General features: G+C 34.1%; 2 protein-coding genes across 2 annotated transcripts; one reads left to right on the top strand and one right to left on the bottom strand.

The window, feature by feature from the left end:
- The first annotated feature begins 301 nt into the window (after nucleotides 1-301).
- LOC109542875 (protein prenyltransferase alpha subunit repeat-containing protein 1) lies at nucleotides 302-4,068 on the top strand. The gene is made up of 3 exons (XM_019912325.2): nucleotides 302-697; nucleotides 1,556-1,861; nucleotides 2,975-4,068. The coding sequence occupies exons 1-3, from the start codon at nucleotides 606-608 to the stop codon at nucleotides 3,909-3,911; spliced, it is 1,335 nt and encodes a 444-aa protein (XP_019767884.2). The 5' UTR covers nucleotides 302-605; the 3' UTR covers nucleotides 3,912-4,068.
- Nucleotides 4,069-4,385: 317 nt separating this feature from the next.
- Nucleotides 4,386-11,846, bottom strand: LOC109542876 (zinc finger protein 532). Its single transcript, XM_019912326.2, has 10 exons — nucleotides 11,680-11,846; nucleotides 11,580-11,620; nucleotides 9,575-9,798; nucleotides 9,360-9,520; nucleotides 8,835-9,076; nucleotides 8,444-8,773; nucleotides 7,306-7,439; nucleotides 6,668-6,863; nucleotides 6,489-6,607; nucleotides 4,386-5,405 (listed from the first exon to the last, which is right to left on the bottom strand). Exons 2-10 carry the CDS (start codon nucleotides 11,616-11,618, stop codon nucleotides 4,445-4,447), a joined length of 2,406 nt encoding a protein of 801 aa, XP_019767885.2. The 5' UTR covers nucleotides 11,619-11,620; nucleotides 11,680-11,846; the 3' UTR covers nucleotides 4,386-4,444.
- Between the last annotated feature and the right edge of the window lie 2,365 nt (nucleotides 11,847-14,211).

Raw genomic sequence — 14,211 nt, 5'->3', positions numbered from 1 at the left:
GATATTCAACCGATTATTCATAACTTGCTTTAAAACGATGACAAATATCCTCCAAAAACCATTATTAAATAGTGATTTTGTTTATTTTACCTTTTTTTAGTTTTCTTATATCGAATATTTATAGTTTCAGTTTAAAAAATACCAATACATAACTATGCAATTGCTTTGTTTTAATTTTTTATCCCAAAACCCTAAACAGTCTAAAAGAAAATTGAATATGGCGCCAAATTGAACGCTTGGTCGATCAGGCCGCAAGAGCGCTGTAAATAGTTTGGGAGATCTATAGTTTGATAACCTGTGGTCTAAAGTCGTCTTTATCTATGGTCTAAACTAACCTAATGTGATTTGTGCATTTTGTTTACATTATAAATTGTATTCAAAATATTTGGGATTTTATTGTATATTTGGTTTTATTGTGTTTTCACCTAGTTGTACTATCGAGTGTTCACCAATATCATGCAGGTCATGTGCAAGTGTACGTGATTTATTTAGGTTCTGTTTACTTGAGTACCCTTTTAAGCTCTCAGAAAGAATTTTGGATCCAGAAAGATATTAGAAACTGTACACTGAGTCTGAGCTAGTCTCAGAACTCAGAAGTCAGAGTCATGGCGCACTATGAAACTATGTCGGAAAGAATTTGCAAAGACCTTAGAGAAATTGTCCTCGCCTCCACGATTAACACACCGCCGTTCAAAGTGTAAGTAGTCTTGTTTGTACTTGAATGTGTGTAGTACAGTTTTTTTTTCCATCAAAGAATAAAAATGTACAGGGTATTTTATACGAAACATTCTTGATTATCCATACATATAGCTGCAGACTATCCTAAGACTACTGGTTTACTGTACTCAACCTTCAAATATGACCTGTTTTTTTTTGCCTTCAGTACTTAATTTTTCTATTCGAGAACGCAGTGCCCTCCTGTCAATATCTACATCTTAATTCTCTCTTGCCTTTCTCTATAAATAAGCACAGTATAAATTAACAATAAATTATTCTAAATGCAAATGTAGGGATTGTATTACGTATAAGTATACAACAAAAATGTTTTACTATATGTTTAAAGCCTTTCTTCGGCATTTGTGCTTCCTCTCATGTCTGTGTTTTGCTTTGAAATAATTGGTGAGACTAAATCCTACAAATTTTTGAATGTTTCACGGCCCATGCGAAAATTATTTTTAAAATCGTCAGGATACTTTTGTCGTAGTTCACTTATTAATCAATCTTCCAAAATCTACATATTTTGCGTTTATACTCATAAACTTATCCTCTCCCATGCTAAGCACGTGGGAAAAGAGTTAGTGATTAGAACTTTGCAATTTTAGCGACGATTTTCGCCACCATTTAAGTGTAAAAGTACCTATTACATTATAGATCACAGACTGAAGTAACGGTATTATCCTATCAGTCGTAGATAAACGTAGTTTTTCTACACGCCGTGTGGGGAAGTAAAGCATTAGGTAACAAAACGCTTTAGGAAAGGTGTATCATCGGGCATGTTCGTAGATAAAAAAATTCCAAATAATAACTAGTTGACTCACATTCGCATTTCTTTCAGTAAAGACTTTGCCATTGTCACGGAGGAAAGGGGCATCTACAACAAGAGTCCTATATTATTCCAAGAAGCACATTTAGGTCTTGAAGCTTGGAGTGTTGACATTATCTACCAATATGTATGCTCTAAAATATTTCCACTGCGAAAACACTTAGCAAGAGGCAAAACATCTTTGCAAGAAAGGCGAAACTTGAATTGTTGGTTGATAGCTGCTATTTTAATCAATCCACAGGTGACCACCTTTTGGAATATGAGACGAAACCTGGCATTACAGGCTGCAGTAGCTTTTTCGGTGGAGCTGGAATTTAGGTAAAATAATAGGCACTAGTAAAAGCTAGAGACCAGTTGATTGCTACTGGTAGTTTTGAGGCACAATTTAGAACCGGATACTCAATCCCATTAGTCGTCTGTTTTACATAAAAATTTTGAGGCCAAGCCTGTTTACTCCTAAGCTGTGAGAAGCAAAGTACGATTCTACACAAACCCCGCGGAAAGTTGTAAACAACCTATTGGGATTGACTCTGATTTCGTTGGCAGCGACTTGTATTTTTTGCTTTTTTTGTCTTTTTTATATCTTTGTAAACTTGAGACCAAATTGAAAAATTCAGAGTATTTCTGGATGGCCAAGCAATAACGCTCCCATGGCCAATCCAACGATTTGGAAGAGTTGCAGATTCGTCTGATGACCTGACGAGAAAAATATGGTCGAGCTCCATCTTACATAAACCACATTTTTATCCTTGGATGAAGTGGAACATCTTCAAGCAACATGGCCAAATTTATCTGAAGAAATTGTAAATACATTTGGCTATTGAATTTTGGAAAAGTTCAAATGTTCAATTCAAATTACCAAACATTTATTTGAAATTCTTGTTGGAAGTGCTCACAGCATGGAGTTTCTCAGAGTCCCAAAGATGATTATTTTGCAAGTTAAAAATTCCACGGAGAGTAATCGTCGTCTCATCAGTAAACAAAATTGTCTGGATGGATGTAGTTTTTTTTCCAGAATTCTCCAAACCGTAGACTGAGTTACGCCTGTTGTAGTACTTAAAATACGAGTACTTATAGTTGGATTTTCAGTAATTCTTAGTATAACGTTCTCTTCTTGCTCAACAGAATTTTTTTCTATGGTGCTCGATGTGGACGAAAATATCCTGTTTCTCCTAAGCGATTGCACACATATCTAAATATTTTGTAGTTTGTTTGCAGCGCCCTGTGGATCCGTTTTTATTGAGTTTTCGCAAAAGTGATATAGGAACTTGTCGCAGTCATTTTTGCTGTAGATTTTCCTCGTTAAGTGTTCTTAAGCTTCTTTAGCTCTCTTTTCTCTCATCTTCAGCAATTTATAGATCAATATTATAAACGTGTTTAGTACTTACTATATTATAAACATTCTTAGGTCTGATATATTATTTTTTTTAGTCGAATAGTGCTCACCAGGAATTACAAATCATCCGACGCGTTTACTTATCGAAGATGGGTGTTACAGCGAATGTTCTTAGACGAAACTGCTCGATGCGTAGTATTTGGAGTCACCAGAAGTTTGTTTTATGGTGAACTGCAGATATGTGACAAGGTTCTAGAGTTAGCGCCAGACAATTACCATTGCTGGATACACCGACAATGTTGCATGGTAATATTCGATATGAAAAATGTTATAGAAGATACATTACGTGAAGAATTCAAATTTATTGATTTGTGGGTGCAACGACACACTAAAATAAGTAATGGCTATCACTACAAACAATTTTTAATCAATTTTGTCAACGTGAACAAGCGTTATGGTCCTCAGTCTTCTATTTCATTCGCCAATAATTCGGTTATTGTACCAAGAAGTGCTTGCAAGTCAGTCGAGGATGGCAAAATAAATATTGATAATTTTTGGGAACAGTTAGGTAATAACGACTTTTACGATTGTTCAAAAACATTTAACATGTGGATATGCGTTCTCTGGAATGATCTTGCAAATGAAGATTTCAAAGACAAACTATTTTATATGCACGAAAACTTTTGGCTTCATAGGAGATTTATCCTCTACATGATGTTTTCAAGCATATATTATAATCTAGGAGGAAAACTAGACGTTGGTAACGAGGTAATCCATGTTAAAAGTACCTTGCGAGATCCAAACATATTATTCACCGTTTCTAATAGCAATTACAAGGTGGACGAACCAATATTTATTAATCATGCCCGCAACAAAATCATTACCAGCCCTTTCTACAAAGCTTTAATTAGTGCTGAGAAAAAATTGGTTCAAAAGTTAACGTTTCCTTCAAATCACGAACTAATACGAAGACATTGTTCTTGGCTCAATAATTTTTTGAGGTTTGATGTCGAACTCACCAGTGAATCTTAACTGTTACATACGTGCAATCATAATAAAGAAATTTAGCTATTAATAATGATCTCTGAGCGTAATACCTGTATAAACGGACAAATGATATGATGAAGTTATGTTCGAAATGTAATAAAGCAATTATTTTATGTAATAAATGAATAGATTTTCTATTGAAGTGTATATTTTTTTGAGTCGTTTTCCAACCTTTCCGAAAAAAATTATCCTAATACTTTCCACAGTTAATAAGCCATCATCAGAGCCTCTACAAAATTAATAAGCTTTTTTATTGGTGTTAATTGCACAAGTGCTTTAAAATAACCGATAATTTAGCTTTAAAGGTTGTTGTCTAAAAACTGCGTGAGTTTATTTTCATATTGGGGCGAAAAAGCTGGACTCCCAAGGAATGCGTTGTGGATTCCGTTCATAAATTGTTCAATGAAATGATTACATCAGTTTCATTGATGATTCTAGTGGGAAATAAAACTACAAAAATAATGCAAACTTCTTCAACAAACAAACGAAGTTCTTAAAAAATATTTATCAACAATTATTTAAATCGACTTATTCATTAGGAAAGCCATGCCATGAGATCTAAAATGCTTGTTATGTTCTTCTTCAGTGTTAAACTGAGCCATGCACACTTGACATTGATTATCTTTAACATTATTTGCCAAATGAGGAGCCTTAACAACTTTAGCTAATTCCGTTACAGCACATTTGTCGAAACAATCATTCTGTTGGAAATATTTGTCATCATTTAGAATATTATGGAAATGTACTAAATGTTTAATTAATGAAGGTTTGACCACGAAGCATTCGCCGCACTCCATACATTGGTAAGCTGTGGAAATATTTCTATGAGTTGTTATATGCTCATGGAAAACTTTGCGATTCGTGTTTTTATATTCGCATAACCGACACTGGTAAGTACCGTCAAAGGATATTGGTTTATCCGCTATTAAATCATTTTGGACAGGTGGTTTCTTCGGACTTGAAAATTTGTGTCGTTTTCGTGGACGTATTTCGTCGCTTGAACTTGCAGGATGTTTCTGTGGTGAACCATCCATATCGCTACCACTAGAACTCGAACACTTTTTAGTCGAATTTCCAATATCCACTATCTTGTGTATATCCAGTTTTTCGACAAACACTTGTGGTTTTCCGTATTTGCATTCGTGTTGATGGCGTCGCCGCTCCGTAACGCTGATTTGGGATTTACAAAGAATGCAAACGCATTTTCCAGGTTGCGTAAATGATGATTTTTTATAAGCAACTGGAATTGGCTGACTGAAACATTTGGAGCAATATGGAGAAGGCATTGATTTCAAGTATAACGTTCTGTTGCCACATGCAATGCATGTTGAGGACATAAACTTTGCGTTTGCAGGTCCATTTCCTGATAACTTCTTCTCCGCAATCCCATTTCCACTATTTATGGGACGAGCTCGCTTTGGTGCACTAATTTTGTGTCCTTTGCAATGGCCGATATGAGTTGCCATCGTTTGTACTGACCTAAGGAAAAATATATTAATCATAATGGTAATAAAACTTAAGACGTAAGTTATCGGTGTCCGGGCTTATTGTCTGGTTCAAAGGTAATTCTTCCGGACGATTGCTTAGCATCGAAAGCAAGCATTTTTAAAGAAAATGTGGGAGTGATGTGAAGGGAGATAATAAAGTGTTCCCTGAGCTTATAAATGTCGGTCAGTACAAAAAATTTAATATTCAAATTTGGTAGGCCCTACTCGAACTACTGTATCGCAGTCAGTACACTCATATTACTCGTGTTAGTTTTCTGTAAGAATACTGAATGCTCGTTTAGGTTTTGAGCTAAATTTAATGTTACATATACAGGGTGAAAATTTATTAGTCTGAATATATCTGTCTAAATATATAATTATTTTCGTTGACTCATGAGGCGGTCAAACGGTGCTTGGAAAATAGCATGGGCCTTGCTAACTTTTTTAAAAATATTTTACTATGAGTGCTTCTGGCTTCTCATGATTTGGTGAGGCTCTCACTCTCGCTTCATTCTTAATATTGTAAATATTGTTAGTAATCCTGCTTCGTTTTCCTCAGCGCATTGTATACAAGTATTAAAGCTGCTTATTGCGTACTCATGCTTCATTTTTAGATTACTCACAAGGACCTGTAGTTCAAGGTCTGTATGTGTATTGTCAGAAGAAATTTTCTGCACAAAATTATTGATTTTAGTAAGTTCCCGTTTGGCGTCATTTATTGAAGGCATGTATTATTTTAATATACAAAGAAGATATATCATCTAAATGATCAGATTTAGAATTCAGAATCTGGATCATTCTCCCAACAAAAAAAGTTTTCTTCATCGTAATGTATATTCCTTTTGGCTAAAAGTAAGCATTTTTTGCGCTATTTTACGCGTCATATTTTTTATATTTTGCCGCTAATTTGCGGATCTATGCCTCGTCATAGTCAACAAGCTACTGATCATAGATGTGCAAGTAACTACAAGTTGTAGTTGAGTTTCGCTCGCTTCGATTTCGCTTTTTGTTGCAAACCATTTAACGGACGCATGCCTCGATGAGAAACTTAATTTTCACCCACAGTCAACCTTACCTGAAATAACATTTGCAGAACTTGCACATGAAAATATAGATGCAACGCGACAAGTCCGAACAATGGAATTCTAAATGGTTTTTTAGCATTTCCCAATCCATATCTTCTTCTTCACAGCTCTATGAAAAATATAATAACATTAAAACATGTTTACTTGTTTTACTGATATTTTCACTTACTGGGCAAGCAAACACCTTCAAAATATTTACAGCCTCTTCGGCATGTGTTAAGCAGTGATCTTCGCAATCGTCCAATTCTGCGAACGTATCCATGCAAGTTCCGCACCCGTAAAGTGTCTCAATATGCACAGACTTAAAATGCGGCCCAAATGTAGCCTCCGATGCAAAAATCTTTCCACAGCGCCTGCCTGGACACCTGAAAATTTATTGACCCAAATTACAAAGAGTTTTGGAAGAACGCATACATGATTTTGCACCTAAAACACTATCGCATGTTTGCATTTTTTTAATATTAAAAATGTTGTAAAAAAGAAGGGTGATTAAGTGGAAAGCAACAAGTTATTTAAAAAACCGACAATTGATTTCTTTCAACAGCTTCGCCTACAACTGCACGGAAACTTTATGAATTACTGGCAAGAGTTTGCTGTAATCTTCAAAACGTTCAATTAAAATTGAACGTACTCTTGAAACTTCTTATTGAAAAATGCTATAGAGCATTTATGTTAGTGCTCTATCTTGTTTTCTTCACAAAATGTTTTTTTTTGACTTTGGAAATACGCTTTCTACATGTTCGCAGTGTCTCACACTTCACTAGGTATTGACTAAAGTTTATTTTAAACTGATTAATCTGTACCTACCTGAATCTGACTGATTTGGCCATATGAAAACACACTTCATCCATGTGAGTCATCAGCTCTTTCAAAGCTGGAAATTCAATACCGCAATCTGGACAAACGTACGGTGCCTTTTTGCTATGAACTCTCAAATGTGCCTGCAAGAACATAAAGATACTTAATTACGTTTCATTGTAAATCAATGAAGGATCAATTGATTCTTAATCAATCCCAGTCTAATTCCTTTTATCTTATCTATTGTGAAAATGATGAGGACTTGTGCATTTTTTTCTTTGCATTGGACCAAGAGTGAAACATTTATATTTATAGATAAGTTCTATATTGTTGAGGCGGATTCATTTTTTTACAAACTTCTTTTTGGGTATTTCGCCTCAAAAATTGTTGTCTTTAAAAAAGACAGAATTTCCTCACGTCTTTTATTACAGATTGATAAATAGTGCTCCTATTTCGCAATAAGAACGAATTATTTATCAAAAAGTAATCAAGAATAAAAGACGTGAGGAAATTCTGTCTTTTTTAAAGACAAAAATTTTTGAGGCGAAATATCCAAAAAGAAGTTTGTAAAAAAATTTATATTTATCCAAGATTTTCAAACAAATGCAAAAAAACTGTTGTAAAGTGATAAGGATAGTTTATTTCAAGACTTTCAGAAAATAGGTGGGTCTTTCACTTGCGTTGGCCTCTCCAATTTGATTGAAAACAAGCTGCTTTAAAATATATACATTTAAATCACAACTAACACCTAGAAGTCAATGAAATGCAAATATCGTCTAATAAAAATATTCTTTCGAATGTCGAGAACAGTTGCGAAGCTACGACGCGCTGATGTGGAGTTTCCTAAAAATTATTTCAAGAATATCCAAGAGGACCACATTTTCATACAAGCCGGTAAATAGAAGCAGAAAAAATTCTAGAAAGTTTTCTAAAGGGCACCTACATGTGAAAGGTGCAAAAATATGTGTGCACAGTAAACTAAAGCATTGAAGCAGATTGCAAAGAACATTCTTAAATGCCAATTCCTCGAAGCACTTCGAGTAACGCGAGGCGTAAATTAATGTAAATACACAGGGAAACTGGTAAGATCTTGAAAATGTGTAACAACTCCTTAAACTCAAATAGCGAGGTGCATGTACATACTTACTTTAAAAGAACATTCTGTAGGACAAATGAGTTTACAGAGCCGACAGCGATATGACTCATTTTGTGGTTTGTTCTCTCCTAGAAAGTGAGTCGCGGATTTATCAGGTATTTCCATAGCACATTCTGGGCATTTCTTGCTTGCTAACGGGGCCTCGACTACAGTTTCAACTTTAGTTATTACAGGCATTGTCATGTCACCATTGTCTGCAAGCGAAGAAATTCGAGGGGCTTCCGATAAAATAATTTGTGTTTTTGCTGCTAGGGGCTGTAGGTCAGATGTGGTAATATGAATATTATTACTAGGTTCCTCGAGTGGTTCTGCCGTTGAAACCTATTAAGATACAAGATTCAATGTGAGTATTAATACCTAGATAAATTACTGAAAGTATTACCTGTACAGAATGTAAATCCTCCGGTTCTGATTTAACTAATACTCGCGCTTCGCGAAGTGCTTCGAGCTTGATGAACTCGCATTTAGGTATGTTCTTTGCAATCTGCTTCAATCCCACCATTTCTGTTTCTCCAATTGAATTGGTACCGCTCATCAGCACCTCTGAAGGAATTAATGTGACTAAATATTTTCCTTTATCTTCGATTCGTGGCGAATAAAATTGGGAATTTATAAACGTTTCACCTAAAATAAATACAAAATGTTATATATTTTTTTGTAAAAAAATAACTTTTAAATAGTTTAAGTAAGTTAACAAGTAGGGCAATTTTTCAGTTTTTTTTAATAAAAAAAAATAAGAAAATTTTCAATAAAATAATTTAGAGTATTCCGTGTCTTCTTTGTCGAATTCCATAATAAAACAAATGAACTTTTTCTAATAACTTCCATTTTTTACGGCTCGTGTACATTTGCCGGCTTACCATTTAAATTGCAAATTTGTTGCGACATCTGTAAATCTTAGGCTTACCTTCAACGTAATCCTCCTCGACATCAAATAGATATGGTATGTCCGGATGTTTACCCATACCGACCAGATCAAAGGCTAATACTTTAATTTCCAAATTATTTAAATATATGACTCCTTTATCCTTATTATAATGCATTCGACAGTGAAGTAGAAACGAGCATCTGCAGAGTAAAGATCTTAAGTTTTCACAAATGTAATACATCCGTTTCAAATACCTGTTATAAAATGTGAAATCGCCACTACAACCAAAACATCTATAATTCAGCTTTACAGTTCTTCTGTTAATATGATCAAGAAATGACTTCTTAGAGTAGAACATGTGGCGGCATGAATAGCACGCATAGACGTGATGTCCTAACGTGGGCTCAAATGCAATCCATTCTTTCATTTCCTTCTCAAACAGCATATTCCATTTGTAATGAAAATTATTTCTAGGCACCTGCCAAAACAATATACAATTAAATATAATTATATTTATCTTAAGAACTACACAATTCTTGACAAAATGGGAAGTTTCATAAATTCGGATATGTTTAAAACAAATAATTGATGCTGTTTTTTGGCGGTTTAAATTGCAAAATATTAATTTTATTCAAAAATATTTTACGATATTTTCAAAACGTGCTTTCGCACTCCTGTATAACTTATCACCAACATGTAAGTATATAACTCCGTATAGCTTAAGGATGTAATCGACCAACTGAATCAAAAAGATGTTAATAAGTGCCACATAAACCTAATAAAGCAGCTTAACATAAACAATAAAACAATGATAAGAACAGAATGTGGTCTAACAAGAGGACTTGTTTAAAACCGGAAGTTAATACAGCACATTTCTTTCGTCAACTCAATGCTTTAACAGGGGAAATTCAATTGAAACTGATCAAATAGTTATAATTCAATAAAAAAAATTCAAAAGCTTTTTGTAATAAACTGTATTTAATAATATGTATATTATTAAATATTATTTATTAGTACATAGACACTCTTGAAGAAAGCCTGTTGCATTGAATTTTATCAAGTGTGTTCAGACCCACTTTTTCCTATTTTTTTAATAGTTCTAAATTTGCTTTCAGGTAACAATATTATGGGCACCAAATTAATGTTTAACGAAAAATTTGCTCCTTTAATACGTGAGACATGTATAGCTGTAAAACATGTAGACTGTGGTGCAGCAATTATCCATTATTTAAATATGTTTAACTAATTATTACAGCCAACATTTGGATTTCACGAACACCAGCTTAAGTTACGCACTTGTTTAAGTGTTGCAGATCAACACATTTACCACTTTATCAACGTGAAAGCAGCAATTTGAATTTAGAAAAGTTAGTTTAATGTAGGTACGGGCAGAGAAGCGAAAGGGGCTGTAGTAGTAGGGCAACTGCTCGTTTCGAAAGCATTCGTTTTTAGCTTCAGATACTATTTTTGGATTGAAAAAAATACAAAAAGGTTGATTTTTCACTAATGTGGGTAAAATCACTGTCGAGAAATAATTAAACATCAGCTTTTAATTCAATGAGTCTTATTTGTCAATACTTATATGATCCCTTTACAGAAATAATTTAATTTAATGGTAAATTATTTGGATATTTTCTAGCTATCCTAATGTTCAAAATTATTAAAATGGGTTCATAAACTTTTGGGTAGTTACTCTTAAAAACTGTGGTTATACTTTCATATAAATAGTACGAATTGAACAAAAATCATGTTTAACTGTGTCAAATTAAATATCCTGCAAATACCAAAATGTTCAAATATTATATTCGTATAGCTAAACTTAACTATAACAGTTCAAACAAAATAAACTTATCAGCTGATCAGCATTTGCCCTTCATAGCGCCAAAAAATGTATATATGTATGTGCAGTTTCATTCATAAGTTTATTAATTAACATTTTGTGTATAGTTATAACCGTATAAATAGTTGAGTTGTAGTCTTAGTATTTAAGTAGAGTACAGGTATAGACAGCACACTATGAACATTGAGGCCGCTACGTCACGATTAAAGAAAGGTCTAACTAGCGTTGTCCACAAGTGTTTACTTCCCCTGCGCATCGACGATTATTGCAGGATATACACTTTTACTGATTGGTTTTCGCGTTAAATCTTAAACATACTGACTTGAAGCAGAGTATCGGAGTCTTACGCTCTAAAGATTGATCTATAGGTACTTAGCCCAGTGAATGCTCATAACCTCTCTAATAATAAATATACATACCTCTGATTGCTCGGTTAAACCTCGCGGATTGGGAACCATAGCTGAAATAGACAAAATACGTACATGAATTAGCAAGAAACTGAAATAATAGATATCTTACTTAGAGCTGCTCGACGATATAAAACTCTTGTTTGGGGCTGACACAGGCGTACAAAACGTTATCGGTTCAGATGTCTAATGTCTATAGACAAAGTCAAACACCATGCAACTGATGCAGCGCCTCTCACGTCGCCTAGTAACAATTACGGATCGACTGTTTGTACCAGCATATACGATATAATATGTACTTATATACCTATGCCATGGTATAAGTCATATGATCGTGTTTATTCTTATTTAAGGTTTGGTTGATATAAATGTAGGTATTCAGTTAGAGCCAATAACAGTTTATTCGCTTTTTGGGGGCATAAGCAGATTTTGGGTGAGATCTTGGGAGTCAAAACCCTTATGAACGGGATGGGTCTAAGTCGATTTGCATGCATGTTTAGTGTAAACTCAATATCCTAGTCTATGTTGTGTGGATAGATAGTAATATAGTATGGAATAAAGTAACATAATATGCATAAAAAATGGAAGCAGATTTTTTCCACTCTATACAAGGATCTTTCAGACCATTTCAGACGATGAAGATAGGTTCTTCCAATACCTTGAAATGAGTAAAAGTGTGAGTCATGGATATAAACATAGACCAAGATACGTACAAGCGTAGGAATGCGTTGGCAGCAAATACGCAGAACAATATTCTTGTGTCTACGTGAGAGTTGTCTGTGGCAATAGTATGTAGTCTGTGGTCTGTGGTCTGACTGGTTACGTGTTAGGCACGCCACGTGCTGGTAGATACGAAGCTGATACGCTAATCAAAATCCCAATCAAGAGTCAGCTGCAATAAATTCATTAGTTAGACGATGTGGAAAATTTATTGATGTGGATGGACTACATTTCACACAACTGCTTAGATGTTTGTTCTTGTGTTTCTCCGCGGATGAAATTTGTGATTTTAGTTAGACAGATAGCCGAGTTAGACAGATAAAATGGACAATTTTTTATTTCCAATGATTAAAGAATCCAAAAGTTATTTTTGGATAACTTATATAAATATCCTGCATTTCCTTATGACGCCTTATTTTTATTAGATTATTAATAGGGAAAAGGGCATTGAAATAAAATAACTATGTATTTATCTCAACACAAGCAGAACGTATTTTATTATCTTGGTGACACAACGAGTTCTTTAAGGCTCTCTTATTAGACTGAAATTAATCGATATAATTCGGTTGAGCTTAACCATTTATGCTTAGATCAGCGACTCAAAATTACGAGTCGAATTCTCTGAATAAAACATAGATTATGGCTTTTCTCCTTTTTGCTGACAAAGAGGAATGGTAACATTTACGTGGTATTTCCAATAATTTTCGATTCATCTCTATCGTTCCCTGAAGTTTCCGTCCTGGAAACTATACCACCTGGTATATGGCTCATGTTGCCGAACTACTCTTATTTTATCAGACTATGAAGGCTTTCACGGCCGGCCAAATCACATATGGAAATGTTTTTCGGGCTTTAAAGCCGTGGTCCATGGGAATTTCTCTTTTGTACTCTTATTTTTTTTGTAGAAGTTTCACTTTTACAACATCTAAATAATTTCTATTATACATACAGTACCAACATTTACCCAGCCGATCAAATGACGTAGAAACAAACTTTTAAAACGAAAGAAAAAAACATAAAGCGATGTAAAAAGAATCGTTAAAAAAACGTGAAATAAATGTCATAAAAAACCCTGATGATGTACCCAATATCACGTCTTTATGACATTTGCATGACGTGAAATGCCTCAAAAACGTGATATTTAATAGTATTATTATTCTCATAAGGGCCCGTTATACGTATGTATTTAATGTATATCCTGACAGCGGCGGAACTCTATAATAATAAGCCTATATCAAGTTTCAGCCCGATTTCTTGAACCATGTGACCACAATTTGGTAATAGCTGTAAATAATATCAAAGCCAGCTTTCACTAGTAAATTAATTATAATATATGTATATATTCATACAAAAATTAATTTGAATTGTCCTTAAATAACGTTAGATCGCCTGCTTCAATTTGCGTATTAGACGGCATCTTGATATTCATGTCCAAATGTAATCGAAAATCGACATCGGTTAAACGCCTTTGATTCTCATTTGAGTTAGTTGATCTCGGACTGCAATGTACGTATTTTTATATCAGTTTACACTATACTGATTCTGGCAACTCCGATTCTTTGGATAACTACATGTGAATTTTCATCCGCCCAAATATGAAAATATCTAACTAGAATATTTCGCTCCTGCTTTCTCCTTGTCGGTACATTAAATAATCTTATCAAAATGGTGAACAGTTTGGTATTTCTAAAAAATAAATATTTATGAAAAAATCTAATCTTACTGATCTCCCTTTAAGGAGCTCAGAAATAAAACTAATTGGAACTTATGCTGAAAAACTTCTTACAACTTTGCTATATGTATTAGCAATTCCAAATCAAAATCAATTCCTGGGATTCAGTCATTTATTGTCTATTTATCAATTAAAATACGTTTCGGTGTTTTCCACCATCATCAGTTTCTATGTGTAGCGTTGTTGCTACTT

The sequence above is a fragment of the Dendroctonus ponderosae genome, unplaced genomic scaffold, assembly GCF_020466585.1.
Source record: "Dendroctonus ponderosae isolate FM_Combo_2020 unplaced genomic scaffold, Dpon_F_20191213v2 Dpon_F_20191213_7, whole genome shotgun sequence".
Classification (NCBI taxonomy): domain Eukaryota; kingdom Metazoa; phylum Arthropoda; class Insecta; order Coleoptera; family Curculionidae; genus Dendroctonus; species Dendroctonus ponderosae.
This window is presented reverse-complemented; position numbering and strand designations above follow the sequence as displayed.

Coding starts and splice junctions, on each gene's coding strand:
- LOC109542876 (XM_019912326.2), bottom strand. CDS start 11,618: ATGGTTCCCAATCCGCGAGGTTTAACCGAGCAATCAGAG. Junction 7,440..8,443: donor CTACAGAATGTTCTTTTAAA/GTAAGTATGTAC, acceptor ATGTTCTTGCAG/GCACATTTGAGAGTTCATAG. Junction 5,406..6,488: donor TTCTGCAAATGTTATTTCAG/GTAAGGTTGACT, acceptor ATTTTTCCTTAG/GTCAGTACAAACGATGGCAA.
- LOC109542875 (XM_019912325.2), top strand. CDS start 606: ATGGCGCACTATGAAACTATGTCGGAAAGAATTTGCAAAGACCTTAGA. Junction 698..1,555: donor AACACACCGCCGTTCAAAGT/GTAAGTAGTCTT, acceptor CATTTCTTTCAG/TAAAGACTTTGCCATTGTCA. Junction 1,862..2,974: donor TCGGTGGAGCTGGAATTTAG/GTAAAATAATAG, acceptor TATTTTTTTTAG/TCGAATAGTGCTCACCAGGA.